Raw genomic sequence first — 22606 nt, 5'->3', positions numbered from 1 at the left:
CAAAGTTCAGAGGGAACTTTGGAGATGAACGTTCAAATCCTGGTTATCAGAGCCCGTGGCTCTCCCACTGAGGTGCAGGAGAGGCCCCTCCGGGCCACACCCCACTTCACCCCACCCCAGTCCTGCGTCCCCAGTCTCCTCCCTTCCCCATCTTCTCCTCATTGTCATCAAAGGGAGGCCTTCCTGCATCTCCACTTGCTCTCACAGACAGATGGTCACATGTTGAGCCCTGACAACTACGGGAGGCTGGGTGTCCTTCTTCTTATGGGCCCATGGGCCCATCCCTGCTGCTAGGGAAGGCTGGCCACTGATTTGTGGAACACACATCAGGCAGCTCAGCGGCCTCTCCTCTAACCTCACTCCTGGATGGGGGGCATTGGATGGGACACCGGGAATGAGATAGAGGGATGAAAAGGGCAGTTTTTAGGAAGAAAGTACTTTAGCATCCTCCAGGAAAACACTTCCATTTCTTCAAATGCACAGAAAAGCACAGAGGAACTGCACAAGCAGCCCTTTCCCTCCAGCCACCACCCCTCCTTGACCTCCCACCTGACCCACCGGCCCCAGGAGGGGACAGGCCAGTACTCACGCTGCTGGAGTGGAGCATGGGCAGAGGCAGCAGCAGGAGCGGCACCGAGATGACCAGCAGCAGTTTCCTTGCTCGGAGGAGGCCCTTCAGCAAGCCCATCCTGGACCTCTGTGCGCTCTCGACCCCCTCGGAGCCCGCTTGGTCGGCCCAATAAATGCCTTAGCTCCTCACGATGCTCCACTGGGTCCAGAAAGACTTCTTACGCCTCCCTCGGCTGCCAAGAGTCCTGTTTCGTCTTGGGGCAGAACAGGAGGGCAGTTACAGCCCCTGCTTGCACAAAACGCCGGGCTCCTTGTCTCCTGTTTTAGGTGGGATTGGTGAGCATGGTTTTATGCCCAGCAGAAAGGAACTGGCAAAGGATGGTAAACCGGGGCATAGTGGGTTCCCTCTTTGCTGGATTAGTAATAGAGTAATTTCATTCTAGGGCTTACCAAAAGCCCCCTTAATCAATCAGAATTACACCTCTGCTGCAGGTGTTTGGCCTTGAAGAAGTCATTAAAAGGCTTTACAAAATTAAAAATACCGAGAGTACATTTTGCCCTCCATCATTTTTTCTTTCTCTGATGGCCTGTTTTGGGTAGTAGTACCAGTTGCACTTCCTACCTGTACTCACTGTAACCCCCTTCGCTTAAAAACAAAATCTAGTACCCCCCCCTTCCTTAAATCAAGCCCCCCTGAGTTTGTCAGCGGAGGATGCAGGCTTCAGATAGGCCTGGGCTTCTCTCCCAGGACGTGGCACCTTAACTTAGTTCAAATTTCTTTCCTTCAAATTGATTTCCCACTTATAATTTGCCTTGAGCCTGGGCCTCCGGAGCAGAAAAAAAAAAGTCCCCAAGACATTCCTACTTGTCACGGGACAAAATCTAGCTGGAGGCCCACCTTAACTTTCATTCACCTATGGGAAGCCAGACACAGGCAGTAGCCCCGCCCATCCCTCACAGCCAATCAGCACGTTGGAAAGAATGAGTCAGTATCTCTTCCAAAGGCACTTCTTGATTGGTCCCAGCAGGGGCCTGCTGATTCTGCAGAACTTAGGCAACTTGCAAAGCTTATTTTTGTTTTTCAAACATTCTAGGGGCTGGAGTGATGACCATCATTGTAAACATAATCCACTTCCCCAAGCACAGTTTTAACGTTGCAGATTGTAGGACACAGAGCTTTCTCTGGGAGGGCCCTAGCCCTTGGGAAGATGATGGGTCTGGTGGCAGGGAGAAAACAAAATGTTAATTCTGGAGAAATTTGCCCCAGAGTGTACAGTATTAAACCTTTCCAACTTTCCTGGTGGCAAAGAGCATTTGATAAAGCGTCTGAGTCAGCAGAAGGTGTCAGCTTGTAAGAAAGACCACAGACCTTTGTAGGGAGAATTGGAAGGACAGCTGTGCCTCCCTGGAAAAGTCTAGATGCCAGTATCATTTCAGAGGTCTTTGGAGCCCAGGCGTCCGTGGTCTTTCTGGCTGGAGTAGGTGCTCAAATGCTTCTCTCAGAAGCTTTTTACCAAAAAAGAAGCAGAAGGCTTCCTTTGGCTGGGCTGCAAGCAGGAGGTGGGAAGGCAAGGAAGAAACTGACAAGTTCAGGGACAGGCCCTTGCCAGCAGCTGGACTCAACTTTCTGCGGCTTATAGATAGAGAGACGCTGTTAGCCTTTCTCAGAAAGGCCATGTGGATTTGGGGTAAGGAAGAAAAGAAAGAAAGACAACCCCAAATGTTCCATAAGTGGTGGTCTTCAGCAACATTGCCTTGATCTGAGAGAGGCTGAGGAGAGTCAAGGGTTATGAAACCCAGGGTCTCTTGAATTTACGGAATGCAAGGAATGGCGTTCCAAGGTCTACAGCTATACCAGTTGGAAATGATCCCCAGGGTAAATGTAAAGTAATTGGAGAAGGGACTCTAGAAAACCAGTTCTTCTTGACTTCTAAGGCAGGTGCAGCCGTGGGCATCCTAGGTCCCCTTAGAAATTATCATGCCATCATAGGATGGGCTATGATGACTTATCTCTTTAAATGCATGTTAAAAGCTGGCTGTTGTATTTACTACATTCAGGCCTTATTTTTGTGATGATTTTGAAACTCAGCATGAATAATACTGCACGTACAACGTTTTGGTGGCAAATATTAAAAGACTGGATAAATAATAAATAACTGTGGAAATCAACGTTATGTTAAATCCATGAACCACTTCAAAATTCCTTGGTGAGAAAATCTGAGATAACAAAGATTCCACTGAGCCTAGTAACTCCATCATGTCATATTTATTACACCATTAGTGAATATTTGTTAAATAAAATTAGGGAAGGTGAATGACACATTAAGACCAGTAGTTCTTCTTTAGTATTCTATCCATTTTTTTCAGATGAGGAAAACATTTTCCAGAATACAAGGCTTAAGAAATGTAAGACAAATACCACTTATATGAGGTATCTAAAGTAGTCAAACTCTTAGAAACAGAAAGTGGATGGCAGTTGCCAGGGGCTGGGGGAGAGGAAAAAAAGGAGTTGTTCCATAGCTACGATTTTTGCAAGATGAAAAGAGATCTGAACACAGAATGATGTGCGTATGGTCAACAGTATTGTACTGTCCACTTAAAAATAGTTCAGAGGGTAAATTCATGTTGTGCTTTTTTACCACACACACAAAAAGTAAGACATTAAAATGGGCTAGGAGAGTAAGGGGTACCATAGAAAGTCATTTAACAAGCATTTGATTTTAGACCAGTTTACCCGTGGGAATACTTTCTGATTGATTTACCAGTATGTGCTACTCTTAGCTGGATTCAAGGTGAGATGACAGAGCAATGAAAGTTTCAGCACAGAGATGTTTTTCAATGTCTCTTGAGTGACATCAGAGGTAGCTGTGAGGATGCCAACTCTAGAGGAAACTTCCAGAATTTATAGATCCTCATATTTCCCAGCAGTATAGAAATGGCAGAAATGGTTCCATTAGTCACAGGCAAGTTTCCACTACAAATGTCACACCCCAAATTTATTCTGTTTATGAGTAAATATGATAAAATGTGACTTGGTTGTGATTGCGGTATGTACAGTGTGGTGGTATTAATGAGGCAAAATGGAAGATTCTGTTTCTGTCCAGTCTTTTTACTTTCCTGTTCATTGGGCAAAGAGTCAGGCTTTTGGGTGTCAGTCATGAGCATAATATTTGATTTTGCATGTAAATGAAGCCATTGTTATAAAACTTTTTGTGGGTAAGCAATTTATACTCAGACTAAAATAGTGTTTTAAGTATCTAGTTACTGAAAATAAAATTTTTATTTGTCTTTAAAAGAGGTCATGCCTTTCTTGTTTTTGTTTTTTTCAGTCATATATTGCCACATACATGTGCCCTGATTTATGAGCACAAAAGTACAGTGCCTTTAATTTTTTGTTGCAGGGTGAATGAATGACCATTGCTGTCACTGGTCTGGGAGCCACCCTTCCACCACGGATGTCCTGCTCCTGGGAGCAGCCATGTGTAAGATGACCTGGGAAGCAGGAATTACCAGGGTGGGTCTTCCCAGCTGGTGACTGAAGGGAAGCTCTGAGATTCTTTCTGATGGGGTGGAATCACAGGGTGTGATGCAAGACTCTGATGGCCAGGGTATTTATTGTAGAGTGGTGGGGACTGAGGCCTCTGCTGACCCCCCTCCCCAACCCACATCAAGGGAAAGTACAGAGAGTGAAGCTAGATTGTGAGGCTAATCTGCCTTCTGGGCAATCCCCACCCTGCCTGTACACCGACCTTTGTTTTAGTCAGACAGTGATACCCAAAGGAGACCGAAAGCCAGTGTGCGTCAGAGAATGAATGCGGGCTGGCAGAGATAGAGCGAGCAAATGTCAAATGGATGCAAAGATAATTTGAATCAGACCCAAAGATAGAGCAGCAGAAACCCCAACGACGAGCAAAGTGACCATGTCGACGAGAACACGTAGTATTAGAAAGACAAAAATTGAACAAAAAAGCATATGTCAGTCTGCATTTGAGGGAGGTAAAGGAACAGTATAATCAGGGAATAAGAATGAAAAAGAGTGAGTTATTCAACTTCTGAGCCTGAGAACATTAGAATGCAAAGCTCAATTTTTCTCTTCCCGCTAGGCAAAGCTCAGTTGTACAAAGATTTTACAGAAATCCAGACCCGCTTTTGTCATCATCGAATGACAACTGTTAAAAACTCATTTCAGAATCAAATTTAGCCCCAATGCATCCTCACCCATTCATTGCTACCCTGGCTTCAGGACCCAGCTGCAAACCTAGGAGAAGCCAGAGAGACCTCTGACTGGTGAGAGGGATCTTTATTAGAACCCAGGTGTTTCACCTATTAACGCTTATTTAACATAGAATTATAACAAGCCCAGCTATCTTGTTTTTTTAGGCGATGGCAGCTAAGAAAGAACAAAATATAAAAGGCAAGTGATATCGGTCACAAAGGAAATGCACCTCTTATAGCCCGACTGTGAGGAAGGCAGCAGAAAAACTCACACCAGATACACAATTAGCAAAGCCATGGACTCTCCAGTGTTGGTACAAATAGGCCAGCAGCCCCCTTAGGTCCAGGTGTCCTCCCTGTAATACCTTACAGTTAGGGAAATGATTGTGGAAATTTCAGAAGTCCAGGCATCTTAGAGATTATGCTTTCCACCTCCTTCATTAGAATGTTTCAAAGACGCAAAATAAAAGCTTCCGGCATTTCGTATGTATAATTTCAAAATATATCAAATCAATGCTGCTAAAATGAAAACTTGGCATTTGAAAGGGTCAAAAAATCTGTCACCTGAAAATCATTTAGGATTTTATTTGGAGCACTTCATTCTCTGCTGCGGCTGCATAATTTTAGTGTTAGGATAGAAAGGCATGGCTGTTGGTACCACCTCTTCATTAAGGTGGCCCTTTCTGCATTACTTGCTTTCTCTGCTCAAAAGACAGGCATGACTTTTGTAGCATTTCTGTGCCCCCCGCCCCCCTTCACGTTTCTTCTCTGTTTTAGACCGGCCTTCAGATAAGAAGAGTCAAGACATATAGGTTATCAAATTACTGATTTTCTAACTGATTCTTCTCAGCGACGTTTGGAAACGTTGAGAAGTATATCCTTGGCTAACACTGTGTTTATTTGGCTGTAGCTCTAGCTTCTTTCTTACTACAGAACCTTCAGAAAGATGTTCATTCAACCCCGTACCCTGATCGCTTAGAACCCAAGAAATCTGTCCCCCATCTTCCCACCATGCTCAAACCTCTATGATGTCTCCTCCAGTTCTGTCCTCACTCTTGGGTATCTGTGGCAGTCACTCAGTGTTGAAGCGTATCTTAGACTCTGCATGTCACCAGGCAACCCGTTCGGCCTCTGGAGTCATCTTGAATGACCACTCCAGCCCTTTCTTCCAGCCCTACATCACATTATGTATGACATGAGTCAGGTGTGCTTGTCAGGAAGCTACAAGGGGCAAAGAGCATCGGGCTTAATTATCTCTGCTACTCTGAGTGGGTGGCACATGTTTTGCTGCTGGTCTCTGAAAATGAAGAATTTCTGGATTAGTGTGTGTGCTGGGCCCTGCTGGTGCGGGCGTCTCTCAGGGAGACACTCTGGAGCCTGAGGACCGCGTCAAGTCACGCCTCAGGGCCTGGAAGAGGCTACGGAGGGACTGGGCCCAGATGTCCTTCTGATGCCCTTGGGACAGGGCTGTGCGGTAGGCTGCGTAGGCCAGGGTGAGCGCTGTCCTTTCAAAGTCCTCTTTCTTGAGGACGCCAGGATGGCTGGAGAGGGTGGCGCTCAGCCTGCGGATGTCAGGGACGCGCTTGGGGATGATGGCATTGCAGACGGCGCGGAAGTCCGAAGCCTTCCGCAAGGAGGCGAGTTCCTCATCCTTGATGGAGATCTCTAGGTCCGGGCTGATCTCAAGTTCAGCTAGCAGGAACTGGTGAGAAACGCGAGAGGGAGGGAGACATGAAGCATTTGGGCATTGTTGAGGACACCACTGTTTTTATTGTCAACGCGCATCCATTTAGGGAGGAGGCTGCGGAAAGAACGTTGGAATCCAAGAGACCTGGGTTCCAGTTCCCAGTTCCCCACTAACGGTGTCACCCTGGATGGGTTAGTTACTTCTCCGAGCCTTCTTTTCCTCCTCCGTGAAATGACTTGTAACAGAAATACAGCACTGGGATATTGTGAGAAGTAAATAAGACAAATATGGACATCATTTGACACTGTGCCTGGTACAAAGCCACTATTTAATTACTACTTATTGTTCCTAGTGTGCTGGGTCAACCCCTCCGTCTCTTTCTCCCTCCCATCCAACCCCTCCGTCCCTTTCTCCCTCCCACCCACCAACGATCGAAAGCATGAACTGACTATTTTGGATAACTTTAAGTCAGAAGCTGGGGATTGAAGGATGCCGAGAATTGTACTGTAATTAAGTGGGATACAGAGATTTGTCTTCATTTTTCACTGGTTCTTTAAGAGAAGGGGTGGGCCTGCCACTTGCACTCTCTGCTCAGGGCCAGGAACCTAATAAATATCTCTTGGACTCAGGGTTCTCACTCTTCTCTCTGTCTCCAACTTCTCCCAACTGTAATCCATCTCCAGGCTACTGTCTGCTATTTTTTCTAAAACAGATCTGTTCATATGACTTGCATGTTCGAGATTTGGCAAAAACTGTGCATTTTCCAGTGTGTTCCCAGAAGCAGGATTTGAAATCTGCCCCCTGGTTCAACTGCTTGGCTGCAGCAGGCTGTCTCTTTCTTAGCCAGACAGTCTTAGAACATGGAGGATGTCAGAGGCCATGTCAAGCAGGAGGGGAATTTTCGAGATCATTGTAGTCCCTCATTTCCTAGTTGAGAAGATTCAGGCCCAGAGAGACGGGTGGCTTATGCAAGGTCATGTAGCTGATGGGTGGCCGAACCGGAACTAATGCTCAGATCTTAAACCTGGGATTTCACCACTGAAACAAACCAAGCTGGCCTTGGGAAATTTACCTGTGGTTTGGAGGAGAAGTGGGGTCTGAGTGTCAGAGATGTGAGAGGCAGAGGAAGAGAGCCTTTGGGGCAGTCAGAAACTGGACTGTCACAGTATGTGGTTATTGGAGACACGGCTCCACCCAGCAGCCGTTCAGGCTTGGCATTGCCTGAACACTACTGACTCGTTTTGCCTCAAAGACTTTGCTTGAGATTACTGCCCACTCTGCTGCTTGGGTGCTGGGAGTGGCACCTGGGAACCAAACCTAAATCTCTAATTTTGCCTCCGCTTAACTCCTAATGCCATCATTATGGCATGTGGGAAAGGAAAGGAGAGACGAGGGATACTCTACTTTGGGATGGGCAGGATTCAATGACCTCCACACACTAGTCTCCGCCAGTCCCCATGGCAGCAGAGGCCACTCATTTTCAGGGGCTTAGGTCACTTCTTCAAAAAACAGAAAGTTACAGTGCCTTAGGGGTGATGTAAATTGACCACTCTCACCTCTGCCTACCTCATAGAGCAGTTCTACTTCCTCCAGGGAGCTCTGCAGGACGGGATTCAAGGGCATTGATGAGGACCTCTTCGGCCGATGGGCAGCAGGGAAGAGGACGGCTGCAAGAAACAAAACAGTGAGCTCGAGGGTCTGTGCTCACTCTGACCTTCTCCCTCTGGTAGCGTTGGGTTAGCCAGCCAGTCTTGAAAGAGAGTGAACTCAAAGTGGTGGTAGACATAAAGCAGGAGAGGTGACAGACAGCTCTGGTGTGCCCCAGAGAGCTCCCAGGCATGTCAGATGGGACTGTTTCAGACCAGTGATTTCAAACCTGGCTGCACATAAGAATCATCCCAGAAAGTTTTTTTCTTTTTTGGTGGTGGGGAAATGTACGCAACAAGCGAGTTAGTTCCCTGGTAATATGGTTCCCTACTAGTACTGCCCATTTCAGCACTTTATCAGTATAAAATCCTGGCTTATATTTATTGACAACCCTTTTAATCAGAGGATCAGACTTCTGGCTATGCCCCAGCCCTTCGGAATGTAGCTGCTGAGAATCGGGCCGCAGGTGGCAAAGTAAAGGACCACGATGTGTGGCTCTAGGGTGTGTGTGGAGCCAAGCTCAGGGCTTCCCCCAAGGGCTGGCTGACTTAGAAATGCATTTGGGACAAAGTCAATGACTTGTTAATGCTGTTCCTCCCTGGTGCATTGAGAAATGGTCTCTGGAGGAAGACGGATGGACTGCTTCTGGTAAAGGAGGTAGCAAGAATTAGGACCTGACTGAGGGCAAGTAAAGGAGAAGACACTATAGGATAGGACGTAGGAATAATCACAGATGGCAGTTCTCCAGGCTCGTATCAGGTTGGGAGCAGAAAGTGCCGCCCACCCACGCAGCCCCTCCGTGAACCAAGGCACTGTGCAGAAATGGGTGGCGGGCCTGCTGCCCGATGATAGAAAAAGGCACAGCTTCTTGAAGACACTGGATTGTGATCTCCCAGAACACTGGGCAACTAACTGAAAATCCAGGAGATTTTGAGGTAAGGAGTGCCCCCTGGAGTTGTGCTATGCAAAATTTGCATAACCATACACCACAGCTCTGCTTCTTGGTCATGGTGCCCTGGGGCGGTCAAGAAAGGCTCCAGCGATGTCCAGTGTGAAAGAAGGCAGGGAACTGCAGAAGCATTTTAGAAGGCTTTCTATCCAACCTGATAAAAATGAAACACCTTCAACATAAAGACATTTGCTGAAAAGCTCACTGGTCGGGATCTCCCACTTCCTGGAAGGAGCTGGTTGGGCGGAGTGTTGCTATAATGTTGCTTTCTCTGTACTCATTTATTATCTATACCACAAGTTCCTCAGGGGCTAGGATAAATATGGTTTAGGTTTCTGCACCCCCAGCAGAGCCTGGCAGGCTTCCAGGTGTTGGCTGACCAACTCCACGTGCTGAAGGAGGCCTTGGCGGGCTAGCGGAGTGAGCAGCTCTGCTTCCCCACAAGGTGCCTATGAATCCAGAGCAGTATTTCCTAGCCCAGCATTTTAGCAGAATTTGTTCTCTTTACTGGAAAAATGCCAATTTCCCCCAGAATCGTAGATTTTAGGGCTCGAGAAGGCCTTTGCCTCTGTTCACTGATTGCCTCTGCCTTTAGTTTCAGGTGGAGCTCTGTGGGTTTGCAACCTCGACTGCACATGAGAATCACCCCAGGGGCTTTCAATAACACTGAGGCCTGGGTTCCAGCTCCAGAGGTTCTGATTTAATTGAACTAGGGTGCGACTGGGACAGTCAGATTTTCAAAAGCTTTCTAGATGCTTCTAATGGCAGCCAACGTTGAGAATCAGAGGGTGCTTGACCTGAGGCTGTTTGACAAGGTGCTGCCTTGGCTGCGTGGCCACTTGCAGGTTAGCCCAGGGGCTCTCCACCTTGACTGTACATGAGAAATCACTTGGGAGATTTAAAAAACCCAAGTGCCCAAGGCCACCTCCCAGGCCAGTTCACGGGCATCTCTGGGGTGCATGTAGGCATGTAGAGCTCCCAGGTGATTGTAAGGGGCAGGCAAGGTTGATCACCATTGGGCTATCCAGCTCCACAGCCAAGCAGATGGTGCCACAATGCAAAGCACACTCCCATCTCGGCCTTCCAGGGTCATCTGAAGAGACCAAGGCAAACGAGGAGAGACACACAGAGGACTATGCTTTGTCCTCAGTGGAAGATGACGTCAAGACCAGAACTGGTCCTAGACCAAGATGTGACCTGTTTCTTTCTCCTACCATGAAAGGTGGACGAACCCCCTTCTCAGGATGCAATCTGAGAGTAAGTTTACTTCTTTACTTCTTCTTCCAGAATTTCTCTCTTATTGTGAAATTAAAGGTTTTGTTCCATAAAAGAAATGAGCACTCCCGCAGGTGAAGGGGCTCGGTGGGGACGAATATCCTGGGCACGAACCCTTTCTGCTGCCTTCACCTCAGATGTCAGGTGGCTGCCTCCCGGGAGGGAAATTTCTCAGTTAGACCTGCACTTTCTTCACTCACCTGTCCCCTGTGAACAGCAACACTCCTGTAACATGCTCACCCAGGTGGACCCCTAGTCTCACAGAGTTAGGAGGGAAATGCTTCCTGAATCAAAGCTGAGTTTAATAATAGAAACATTATTGTTTCCAATAGCCCTTGTTCTCATAGCTTTTAAAAACTATAACAGTTTGGGGAAGATTGTTAGCAATAGCTTCAGCCTCTAGGCTAGGGGACCGATGATTGCTTCCGAAAGTATGTGTGAGGAGAACAGGAATCAGAAAGATGGACCCCTCCCTTGTCCCACCCCGAACCCCACTGCCCCTATCTTCTGCAGGTACCCCTCACATTACTGTAGCTACTTGACAGCGGGTCAGGCAGGGGCCTTTATGCGCCCTTGGGCTGTTCAAGTGCAGCCAGCTCTGGGCCGGACATCTCAGCGGCTGCCCAGGTCTGACTCCCTAGGAAAGGGCTGAGGCCTGGAGAGCATAAACTCATCTCTGTGGGAGATGCTGCAGATGGTGGGTGAGAGGTAAGTTATGTCTGCTCCATGTCAGAACATTTGAGTAAAAAGTTAACCGTGCAGTCACTCCACATGTTTTTGTCCATAAAGGAGAAGTCTGGGCCCTGCCAGAAATGCAAATAGCTGAAACAAGAGTTGACCAGCAACAAGAGGTATGTGTGTAAAGCTATAAACTAGACTTGCTCTCTCTTGATGAGAGAAATAGCCCAGTTCTCCCAGGAAACCTTTCCCCATGACCCCACCAGACGCTGTTTTTCCTTCCCTATCTCCTTATGCTTTCTGTATCCACTCCACATTTCACATCTTGCCGGTGATGGCCAGCTGCTGGAGGAAGCAAATGGGCTTCATGCTTCCTCTGCTTTACCTCGAGGTCTGCATAAAGCTGGGCTCTGAGTGCAGGTTCAATATATATAGTTTGGAATGTTTTCAAAAATAAACCAGGTATTAAAAAAAGCAACAACAAGACAAAACATCCCTGGGGACTCTTGCATTTGTGCTCTGCTGGTCTATCTTCCTTTCCCTTCCATCTCATCTCCCTAATTTATGGAGGTCATTTTACGTTTGGCTTCCTTCTCACTGTTAGTGACTGGTACACTGCTTTGGGCAGTGTCGTCTTTGCATGTCTCGTAGGAGGGAGACCTGAATGCTCCCGGCTGGTGGGCCATTAGCAAAGGCAGCTTCTCTGAGGGAGGAGGGAGAGGGGAGTGGGTTGGGGAGACCAGAGACCCCGTGCCCTCCTAGGTGCCACCTGGGCACTGAGCCTCAGGCAAGAAGCTACCGGGCAGTTTTGTCCAAAATCACGGATGGTGTCATTTTTTGCTGTACAACTGGGCCAATTTGTTTCTTTCTTCTCCACTCAACGCTACACACCCAGCCCACTCTCCAGCTATTTCTTCAAGATGTGAATGTGCCCACGAGGACCACTCAGCATGACCAGGGAACACCAGAGACTCCCATGTCTCCCTGCGTGAAGGCCTGCTGGCCTCGGAGCAGGGGAATTGGGGGTCTCTCCCCTCCTCCACTTCCTAGACCGATGAGCCTTCTGGAGAACTGGAGGATTTATGATTCATTGGACTGACCAGCATAGAACAAAATGATTCACTTGCTAAAGGTCATGCCACATGCACTGAGTCAGTCCAGACATTGGATCCAGAGACACAGGAATCATGTGTTACAGCATGTTCCCATGTTTTCTGTCGAGAGACATATATGGACCTCAGACCACAGCTGTTTAAATGCGGAGCTCAGACATGACAACAGCTCATGAGCCCAGTGCATGCCTGTCATCGTGCTTTGTGCTTTCTGTATGCCCCTTGTCAGGTAAATATTCACATCCCGACGCAGAGATGAAGAGACTTGGAGGTGAAGGAACTTGCCCTCTGCCACTCAAGTTGCCTGTTATAGGATTGAAATTAAAATCTGAATCTCCTAGGCTCCAGAACCCAATCTCACCATAGGGGATAGGGTGAGTAGTGCTATCCTTTTGTGGGCACATCTGCCCAAAGACTGGGTGTTCCTCAATTTTGAATAACTACAGGAAGGGTGATGGTGTGAGCTGTGAATGCATATGGTACAGAACATACTCTTAAATGAATCACGCGTAGTTTTTTAAAAAATTCTCTACCTTTCACTTATAATGTGACATGCAAGTTCAAATGACTACAAGTCTATGGTCACTGTCTCGTGCATATCCTCACCTCCTTTGGTCCCTCTTTGTTCCTTTGCAATCACTTGGCAAAACCACTATCCATCTCCTTACCTGTTCCACACCTGCATTGGTGCACCTGAACGTGGCTGGAGGAACATACAACTGTCATGTTAAGTGGTCACCCAATTCCGATTGTTATTCTCACATGGGCCCTTCCATGCTGCCCAAACATTACCCCTATTTCCTGATGCCTCCTACTCGGTTTCACACTTTCTCCTTCCTCCTTTAACCAGTTTCCTGCCTCTTGCCCAAATGCACCGACTTCTATTACTGTGTCCTTCGTCCTGTCTCGAGCTGCCTTTCCCACGTGTGCGTGGCCTCCAGTAAAAATAATGCTCACCTCTCCCCCTTTCTCTCCTGCAGCCTTCATTTTTACTTTTCTACTGGATCTCTCCTGTCAGCGTGAAAACGTGTTACTTCTTCTGTTTTAAAAACAATCCCTCCTGGCTGGCTGCTCTTCCTTCTCTCCTCACTCTTCAGATTGCAGAGTCCGGCTCTCATCCTGGGCTCTCTCTATTCAGCTGCCCTCACTTCCCTACTGACTTTCAACTTTATATTTTCAGGTCAGACTTTTATATATCTAATCGCCTTACAGGAATCTCCTTTCAGATGGGTAGCAGTTATCTCTCCTGATCCCCAACCCCCAACACACATGCAGCTACGCACACATTTCCTGCTTTGTCTGCCGTCTTCCCATCTCTCTCAGTGGTTCAGGCCAAAGACCTCAGAGTCACGCTTGACTTTTTCCCTCACATCCCACTCATCAGCACGTCTTGTTGGCACTACCTTCAAAATCGATCCTGAACCTGGCTGCTTCTTGTCTCATCCCTGCTAGTCCCCTGGCCCAAGCCCTCGTCACCTGTCCTACTGGGGTCTCTGCTCCCATCCCTGGCTTGCATCCTCCTTCTGTTCTTAACACAGCACCTAAAGCGATTCTGTGCGAACATAGGTCAGGTGATGTCCCTCCTCAACCCATAATCCTCGATGGCTTTCCATCTCACGCAGAGTAAAAGCCAGATTTTCAAATGGGCCCTCGGTGCTGCATGACTTGACTTCTCACTATGTCTCTGAACTCATCTGCTGCTCTCCCCTGGCTCATGGCTGCTCCAGCCACACGCCTCCTCGCTGCTCTTCGAGCACCCCAGGCGTGCTCCTGCCATAGGCCTTTGCGCTTCTGTTCCTTCTGCCTGCAATACTCTCTCCCAGAAACTGCATTGCTCACTCGCACGTTTGCTTCAGGTCTTTAGTCACCTCCTCAGGGAGGCCCTCCCTGACTGCCGTATTTAAAATTATAATCCTTGCTACCCTCTAACCTGTCCCAATATTATTGCCATCCAACAATCCAGATGTTTTATTTCTATATGTGTTTGTTGTCCACTTCCCCTCACTAGAATGTTAGCTTTACGAGGCATGGGATGTCCCTTTTGTTTACTGCTGTATTCCCAATGCTTAGCATCCTGCCCATAGTTAAAGAGATAAACTTTAACTATGTTTATCACTAAACTCCATTCTTTTCTAACAGAGTACTTCACTAATTCCTTCTCTTTCTGACAGACTGATTCTAGAACTTATTTGAGGTTACAGGTCCCGGTGAATTATCAGAAAGCAGATGTTGTTTCCTGTCTCCATCGTGCTCTCCCTTCATCTACAAGGAGTTCTGGCTTGGGAGAAGCTGCTTTTTCATCATCTCAGTCAAGGTTGGCCCCTGTGCCCCCCAAGTCTTCACCCCTCCAAGCTTTCTTGCCCAGACATATAGGCAGAAGTCTCCCTACACAGAGAAGCCCATTTTCACTTTGAGCCTGAGCTTCTCTTTGGCTTTTTATAATCTGGGATAAAAATCTCTTCTTCCCTCCCATCCCCCAATACGGTCACTATGACAGAGCTGTATTAAGGTAAACCATGGTTTTCACTGAGCTGTGCACAGCATTTCTCCCAAAGAGCTTGTTGGAAAGGATCCCAACTGCAGACCATGTCCAGCCCAAATGCAACCATATTTTTAATGAATCAGTTGAAGCAACTCTATGGAAACACCAGTGGGTGTGGAAAGGAAAAGCTCTCATTTATAAAAGATCTTTTGCCAGATCCTACTGATGTCATTTACTGTTTTGTTCCTGGGCCAGCCCTTCAAGAAACACTGTGATATTGTGAGCAAGCCAGGAGCTTGGCCCGGAGCGCTGGGGTCCAAAGGGAGTGCTTCTGAAACGGCTGCTATGTGTCAGCTCCCCTTGGCCAAAATGTCCCACCACCCAGGGGGAGCTCGGGGCTGCTGGGAGCACAGGAGCCCCTGGAAGGCATGAATGACAGCGGGACTCTGATACCACTCTGGGGATGGGGGCCATCGAAATCCAGCTCTCTCCTTGCTGCTGGCTGCGTGACCTGGGGTACATGAACTTCCTCCCTACCTGCAGTTTTCTTACCTGGAAGTGGTCAGAATATGTAGCACCTGCCTCATGGAGTGAGCGAGGTGGTTCCACATGGTGTCCTCCGCCATGCTACACCAGTTAGTCTGTCACACTCACTGAACACTGACTATAGGCCTTTATGGAACACTCAGGACTGAAAACACACACAACACTCAGACGGACCCCTGAAAATGACATAAATTCCACCATGTAACTGAAGGGCTATCCTCCCCTATTAAACGGCTTTAAAAAGAAATGATTTATATGTATTTAACAAAAACATAGGTATTTATATAGTAATTAATACATAGATATTTTTGAAAAGACTGGCTAATCTATTCCCCCCAGCCCGCTCAAGGGTTGCTCTGGCAGGAGCAGGGGTGGGCATGGATTTGGGCCAGCTGTGTCCTGTTCCCTGCGGGCCATGCTAACCACAGGTGAGTCATTTGGTCTTAACCAGGTTGGTGGGGCTGGAGCAGTGATCCTGGTGTGGAAAGCTACCTCCCAGGGCAGAATCCTAGACAGCGCTTCTTACAGAGAGGCTGCGAGCGGGACCGGTAGGAAAAGGGATGTCCTACAGCGGGGTGTATTCCCTTTGGGTTTATTTCTACATTTCCACACTTGGGCGGGCAGAGTGGGGGGTGGAGGGTGGGGGCTGGGGCTGGCGTATGTGGTGGAGGAAGGGGTAGTCACCCTCAGACTGTTTCCAAAGGGAATTCTTCGAAATTAGGCCTGGATTTAGGGTGGGGTTGGGAGTAGGTAACGGTGAAGGTGAAAGGAACAGTAAGTACATTTGGAAATTTTTCTTTTTTAAATTTGGGTGTGACTCCCATTCCGTCTTAAAAATAAAAAGATGACAATCATGTATTCTTTGTATAATCAGAAAAAAAATGTCAAAAATGAAAAAAACTATGTGGAAGAGTTTTGATGATGGTTGGAAGGACTCCATATCATTTGTTGACCGAACACTGACGTGAAGGACTAATCTAGCGCTTAACGTTGCTGCCTCAGCCTGGTCTCTTTCAGCTGTGTTGGCTTTGGGTCTTTATTTAGATTGTAATTGTGGGCAGATCTTCCCAAGTGAGGATGGTGTGGGGGCCCGAGAAGCTGCTTCCAGGGTGCTGCTCTGGAACCCTCTGTTGAGAGTGTCAAGCTTTTCTTTAATGAATTTTTTTTTTTCATTTTTAAGACGCTAACATGTATAGAGTACTTCATCATTTACAAAGCATTTTATTTACATTTTTGAATCTGACTCTCACAACAACACAGTGAAGGTAAGTTTTGTTCCTCTTAGTATGTTACCTGTCTGTGACTTGCTCAGACTTGCCAGAGATCACACAGCTAGCTGGATGGAGACAGAAACAAATCTCTGAGCTCCTTGCAGGGTAGCTGGTTTTTATCTGATGGTTACAAGCCTTGTTACAAAGCAGACCATCTCATTTGGCTCTCTAATGGCCTGTGCATTAGAAAGAGTGGATATGACCATCTCTTTTTTGTAGGCAAGTTAAGTACCCCCGGTGTCACACAGGGGTAAGTGGTAGACCATAACTCCAATATCTCTTTGCTCTCTGATTCCAAGTGTTACCCCCAAAGTTTGTGCACGTGATGAGCAGGGAGGGGTGTGTGTGTGTGTGTGTGTGTGTGTGTGTGTGTGTGTGTGTAATGGTCTTACCAGAAATAAAGGAAAATACTATTTGCCCCTGGGCAACAATCATTTCACAGCTCAACTAGGAGAACTAACAAGTCTCTAATCAGGCTTTAAAATGAGCAGAGAAAACCCAAGTAAGCGCAGTGGCTTTAGCCCTCCCCCCCCCCCCCATTCAGATCTATATGCTCTGCACGCTCTGTTCCCACTTGGCTGTTCCTTCCTTTCCCGACACTCTCCTCGAGAACCAGGAGGCTCATCCTTATGCTTCCATGCCAGTCTCCTTCCTATTTTGGATCTCTAGAAACACCTACAAGCCTGACTTATTTTTCCAGTTTTTTCTGGGAGAGAGACCTCAGTTGACTTCAGGCGGCAGGCGGGAGGATTTCAGTTCAGATTGGCACGGAGTGGTCCGCGCTATTGGTCCCTCACTTCCTAACAGTGATAAACTCTGGCTGAACGTGCTGTCAGGGTCTGCCACCTGGAGCCAGTCCCAGGGCAGAGAGAAAAGATGACATTCTGGTTGTGGGGAGTTACATCCCGAGGGAAAGGACATCAGCCATGAGGGACAACACCATGCTGGGCCCCTTCCTATTGGAGGTGGACTGGCCAGCCGGTGGGAGCCACAGGCAGGCAGGCAGGCAGACACGAAGATGCTGAAGGATTACCCTTCGTCTCCCGCCACCGGGCCAGCTGTACCAGCTGGAAGGTTGTGTCCACTGCTGATCAGGCCGCAGCGTTGAGACCCCATCCTGGGCAGTGCGGGCCCAGAGCCTCTTGTCAGGTTCCCCAGGTAACATCCTTGCATCCACAGCCCCAGCGAGTGAAAGTCAGACCTGGGCCCCTGCTCTCCACACACCCTGTCCAGCTGCAGCCGCCTGGGGTTGGGGGAAACTCAAGGGAGTCTGTCCACATGGTATGAAGCAAAGAGACTTCTGGCACGTCAGAGAAGGGTGCTGTCTCTGCTCCCCATCTTGACCAAGTCCCCTCAGTGGCTTTGATTTCTTTTCAGTGTCATTTTCCCCCCCACCTTCTAGCACCTTCTAATGTGTCAAGAGGCATAAAGCGATTGGCAGAGACCAGCTAGGAGGAGAATATGGGGCTTCTAATTTCCTTCTCCCCTCTACACTCCCCCACCCCCAAATTCCTAATGGTACTTAAAGAAGAATGATGAGCATCAAACAAACAAATAAAAAGCAACTCACCCCTGCTCCACCTGTGGGACACAGTAGCCTGAGCATCGTAACACAACAGCAGAAGCAGCAACGTCTTCCAACACATCTTTTCCTCCACAAAGGTGAGAAGCACCCAGTGGGTCCTCAGGAGCTACAGGGATGCCCGTACGGTCCTCCCAGGGAGACGGTACAGTTCTTACCACCTTCCCTTTTCACAAGAACAAATGTCGACGCCCGCCTCAGAAGATGGAGGCAGAGGCTGCCTCCTGGGGGGACGGGAGTTGGGACCTCTTATTCTGACTCTCTCTGGGATTGGGGCACTGGGCTTCCACAGGAAGACTGTTTTTGAGCACATCTGGAGTGACTCACGGGGCATGTGATCGCCTTGGCAGTGGGGCGGATAAATATAATTTCTGTACTTGAGTTCCATGTGTTGGATGCACCCACTGGAATTTTTCTTTAACAAACAGACTCGTGGAACTTGTTAGAGAGCCCGACGAAGCGCTGGCTGCTCTCCCTGTCCACACACACATACCAGAGCCAGGGCGAGGGCTGCAAGAGGAACTGGGAGGCTTGCCTTGCAGACGCCGGGCTGATGGAGCCCCAAGTTGCCTGCAGGACAGCAGAATCCTTGTCATGTCTGAGCTGAGTGTCCTCCCTGAAGCTAGACCTAGCAATATCATGGGTGCCTACGGCCAGTTCTAGAACCGTCCCCAGGGGCTGTAGGGATGGGGAGTTGGCAGGTTGTGAAAATCAGAATTAGAGACGTGCCATAGTGTGTAGGTATAATATATGCAGGTGATGACCCGGGGACCCATAGGTGACCCTCGCCCCCATTCACATATGAGACCCTGCTTTCTAGACTGTGTCTAGACCTGGGATGAAACCACTTTGATTCTCCCAAGCAAAATGGTAGTGTTTGTCTGTGATAATTTTTTTTTTTTTGGTATTTAGTTAATCAATTAATTCTTTCTTATTGTGGTATAATTGACATATAACATTGTGCAAGTTTAAGGTGTAAAATGTGTTGATTTGATGCACTTATATATTGCAGTATGATCACCGCAGTGTTAGCTAACCCCTCCGTCACGTCACATAATTACCAATTCTCATTCGTGGGGAGCACATTTAAGATCCACGTTGTTTTAAAAGCGCTGCTTTAGACACCTTCATCTTGTCCAATACTACTTCCTTACCTTCTCTGAAATTACAGATGTGTCGTGCTAAAGCTTGAAGGACATTTAAGGATGGTTTAACCATGTGGGGGTGTTACCCAGGGTAAATGGGCCACTGAGAGGTGACCTTAGCAAGTCCTCTGCTTCAATCAGAACTCTTTTATCTGTTATAAGCAGTTGCTTGAAAAAAAGAACCCCCCCCCCCAAACTTGACTATAACATTCGAAAACGATTAATCTCAAGAGTATCAGTAATAGCTGGTGGATGTTAATTTGTTCCAAGCACTGTGCTCAGTGCTTTATTTGTATTAATTGATTTCAAGCTGTGAAGTTCGTATAGAACAGCCCTTTCCAACAGGACTATAATGTCACAAGGTAATTAAAAATTTTCTAGTAACCACGTTTAAAAAAGTAAAAAGAAATAGGTAAATTAATTGTAATAATATATTTTACTTAACCCAATATATCCAAAATATTATTTCTACACACAATCAATGTAAGTATTAATGAGGTATTTTCTGTTTTTTTAAATAATAAGTCTTTGAAATCCAATGTATATTTCACACTCACAGCACATCTCAATTCAGACCAGACACATTTGGGGTACTCAATAGCCACATGGGGCCAGTGGCTACTGTGCTGGGCAGCGCAGGACTAGCAGGTGAGGCTCTGGACCCAGACTGCCTGTCTTTGTATCCTGGCTCTGCCACTTACTACTGTGTTTCCCCGAAAATAAGGCCTAACCATAAAAGAAGCCCTAATGCTTCTTTTGGAGTAAAAATTAATATAAGACCCGGTCTTATTTTTGGGGAAATACGGTAGGGCTTATTTTATATCACGAACATCAATCTGTTCTCTGTTCCTATGAGGTTTTTTTTTTTTGGTTTTTTTTTTTGATTCTGCATGAAAGTGAGATCATACGGTATTTGTCTTTCTCTGTCTGACTTATTTCCCTTAACATAATGTCCTCAAGCTCCATCCATGTTGTGGCAAATGACAAGATTTCCTTTTTCATGGTTGAATAATATTCCAGCGTGTGTATGCGTGTATGTATACATCACATTTTCTTTGTCCTTTCATCTGTTGGTGGACACTTAGGTTGTTTCTATGGCTACTGTGAACACTGCTGCAATGAACATGGGGTTGCAGGTGTCTCTTCAGGATAGGGATTCTGATTCCTTTGGATAAATACCCAGAAGTGGAACTGTGGGTAATGTGATAGCTCTGTTTTTAACCTTTTGGCAGCACCTCCATACTGTTTTCCATAGTGGCTGCACCAATTTATAGTCCCACCAATTGTGCACAAGGGTTCCCTTTTCCTCACGTCTTCATCACTTGTGATCGCTTGTCTTTGTTATGACACTCATTCTCACAGGTGTGAGGTGGGATTTCATGGTGGTTTTGATTTTCATTTCACTGATGATTAGTGACGTGGAGCATCTTTTCCTGTACCTGTTGGCCATTTGTATGTCCTTCCTTAGAAAAATATCTGTTCAGTTTCTTGGCCCAGATTGTTTGTGTTAAATCAGATTGTTTGTGTGTTTGCTATTGAGTTGTATGAGATCTTTATATATTTTGGATATTCATGCCTTATCAGATATGATTTGCAAATATGTTCTTCTGTTCTGTAGACTGCCTTTTTGTTCTGTTGATGGTTTCTTTTGCTGTGCAGTGGACTTTGTAACATCTGTACAAGTTGCCCAAAGGACCGAACATGTGACTGGGTACCCTGTCGTTGCCCACTGAAAAGTTGTCGTTTGTTGCTGAAGCTGAGAAGGCTCCTGCTGCTCCCCCCACCCCCTGTTTTTGCCAACACTCCTGTGAGTGAGAAAGGAGCTGAGGGGTAAGATGGACAAGACTTGTCTGGCCACGGGGAAACCAGGGCCAGAAATCACAATTGTAGCCTCCAGTCTTGGACTTTTTCATCTGGAGACTCAGATCTCCAAACTGTCACCTACTAAGTACTAGACTGGGATGAGGATTAGCTTCTGGATTTGGGCTGGGAGCAAATATGTTTTGTAACCAATTTCATTTCATAAGATGATAAACCAGGCCTTTTCTCCCACCACTGCAACTTGGCAGCTACAGGCAAATGTCTGCAGTTTCTCAAGAAGCCTAATTGAGGTCTTGGGAAACCCTGGCCTGGAGCACTGATTTTTTTTTTTTTTTTCCTTTCCTCTCTCCATATTTTTCTTGTTCTTGCTGCAATTCTGCAGACTCTGGTTGAGACTGGTAAGCAAATGGAAAACACTGCCTTCTGTAACAGATGGCAGTAAAACCACAACTGTGGAGCTTCCCAGATCTATTAATTATCTAACGAATACTTGGGGGGCGGGGTGCTACTTAAGGCAACAGTTTTCAAATTCATTTTTACCTCTGAACTCCCACTGCATCTACCTGTATATCTCTTGTCAGTACCAATCATTTTCCAGTTTACTCCCATCTACAATTTACTGAGTTCTCACCTTATTTTATTTCAATTTTCACAGCAATTTTGTTCGGTAGATGCTATAACAGAGTCCATTTTATGTGTGGCAACCTGAAACTTAGAAGGGATAAATTACTAAATGGTAAACCCTTCCATATATAGCCCAGCAGAGACTGAGATGAAAATAGAACACCAATAAAGCCACTTCTCCACACTGGAAACCTGATGCCACAGAGGGAGTCCTGGGCTCTCCCCACATAATATTAATAGTAATAGGTGCGGGGGGTAGGGAAGATTCTGTTTATCCTGGGGGTCCAGCCCAGAAGTGGTGTAATCAGTACCCATTTGTTTATCCTTTGCTCATTCTTCTAGTTTTGAGAATCTTCTCTGTGCCAGGCAATAGGTATACTAAGCTAAACAACACCTGTCCCTGCCATATAGAATCTTCATTGGAGCGGGGGGAATAGACACCTCAGATATTTAGAACGCGTGATGCTAGAGTTAATGATGGAGGCTTTTATGGTAGGAAATGAGAGAGGTGGGGTATCAGGGAAGGCTTCTTGGAGGTGTTCACACCTGAACTAAGTTTTCAGGGATGAGATGGATTTAATTAGACTGTGGGAGAAAGTATGCTGAGGGATGGGACAACCTGAAAAATGACACCAAGGGGCGAGACAACTTGATGTACATGAGGAAATGAAAGTGGTTTGGCCTTGTGGGAAGATCAAGGCTGAGCCAGGCAGTAAGGGAGGCGGGGCCAGGTCTGGAGAGCCTCATATGCCACACTTGGACCATACCCTGCTAGGAATAAGGAGTCGTGGAGGGTCACTGCTGGGGGGAGAGGGAGGTGGTTGGCTCTCTCGGGGCTGGACTATTGAGGGCGGATTTGACAGGGCAGAGACCAATCAAGGAGGGAGGAGATGCAAAGATCTGGGGAAAGATGCTAAGTTAGGACCTGAATCAGGGCAGGCGCTAGCAGTGAAGGAGAGGAGGGCATGGGTTTGAGAAAGATTGAAGAGGTAACATCAGAAG

General features: G+C 47.0%; 2 protein-coding genes and 1 long non-coding RNA gene across 12 annotated transcripts in view; 1 reads left to right on the top strand and 2 right to left on the bottom strand.

The window, feature by feature from the left end:
* Positions 1-1443, bottom strand: part of SLC13A4 (solute carrier family 13 member 4) — a 37280-nt gene extending 35837 nt beyond the window's left edge. For both annotated transcript variants that reach the window (XM_019750649.2, XM_019750657.2), the window contains exon 1: positions 590-1443. In XM_019750649.2, coding sequence (XP_019606208.2) covers positions 590-688 — 99 coding nt within the window. In that variant the 5' untranslated portion in view covers positions 689-1443. The remainder of the gene's footprint in view (positions 1-589) is intronic.
* Positions 1444-3938: 2495 nt separating this feature from the next.
* Positions 3939-15731, top strand: LOC109457634 (uncharacterized). 9 transcript variants are annotated; one of them, XR_012490360.1, is made up of 5 exons: positions 3939-4052; positions 8066-8156; positions 8860-10325; positions 10857-11194; positions 11917-14831. It is a non-coding gene; the product is annotated as an uncharacterized LOC109457634 (long non-coding RNA). The 9 variants fall into 9 exon arrangements; XR_012490359.1 differs by adding an exon at positions 14871-15731 and having other exon boundaries at positions 3960-4084; positions 8066-10325; positions 11917-14447; XR_012490358.1 differs by having other exon boundaries at positions 3960-4084.
* Positions 5353-18369, bottom strand: FAM180A (family with sequence similarity 180 member A). Its single transcript, XM_019750668.2, has 3 exons — positions 18003-18369; positions 8039-8139; positions 5353-6487 (listed from the first exon to the last, which is right to left on the bottom strand). Exons 1-3 carry the CDS (start codon positions 18076-18078, stop codon positions 6143-6145), a joined length of 522 nt encoding a protein of 173 aa, XP_019606227.1. The 5' UTR covers positions 18079-18369; the 3' UTR covers positions 5353-6142.
* Positions 18370-22606: the final 4237 nt, after the last annotated feature.

Source organism: Rhinolophus sinicus, linkage group LG11 (assembly GCF_036562045.2).
Source record: "Rhinolophus sinicus isolate RSC01 linkage group LG11, ASM3656204v1, whole genome shotgun sequence".
In the NCBI taxonomy this organism is placed as follows: Eukaryota; Metazoa; Chordata; class Mammalia; order Chiroptera; family Rhinolophidae; genus Rhinolophus; species Rhinolophus sinicus.
This window is presented reverse-complemented; position numbering and strand designations above follow the sequence as displayed.

Coding starts and splice junctions, on each gene's coding strand:
- FAM180A (XM_019750668.2), bottom strand. CDS start 18,078: ATGTGTTGGAAGACGTTGCTGCTTCTGCTGTTGTGTTACGATGCTCAG. Junction 8,140..18,002: donor GTCCCACAGGTGGAGCAGGG/GTGAGTTGCTTT, acceptor TGTTTCTTGCAG/CCGTCCTCTTCCCTGCTGCC. Junction 6,488..8,038: donor AAGTAGAACTGCTCTATGAG/GTAGGCAGAGGT, acceptor GTTTCTCACCAG/TTCCTGCTAGCTGAACTTGA.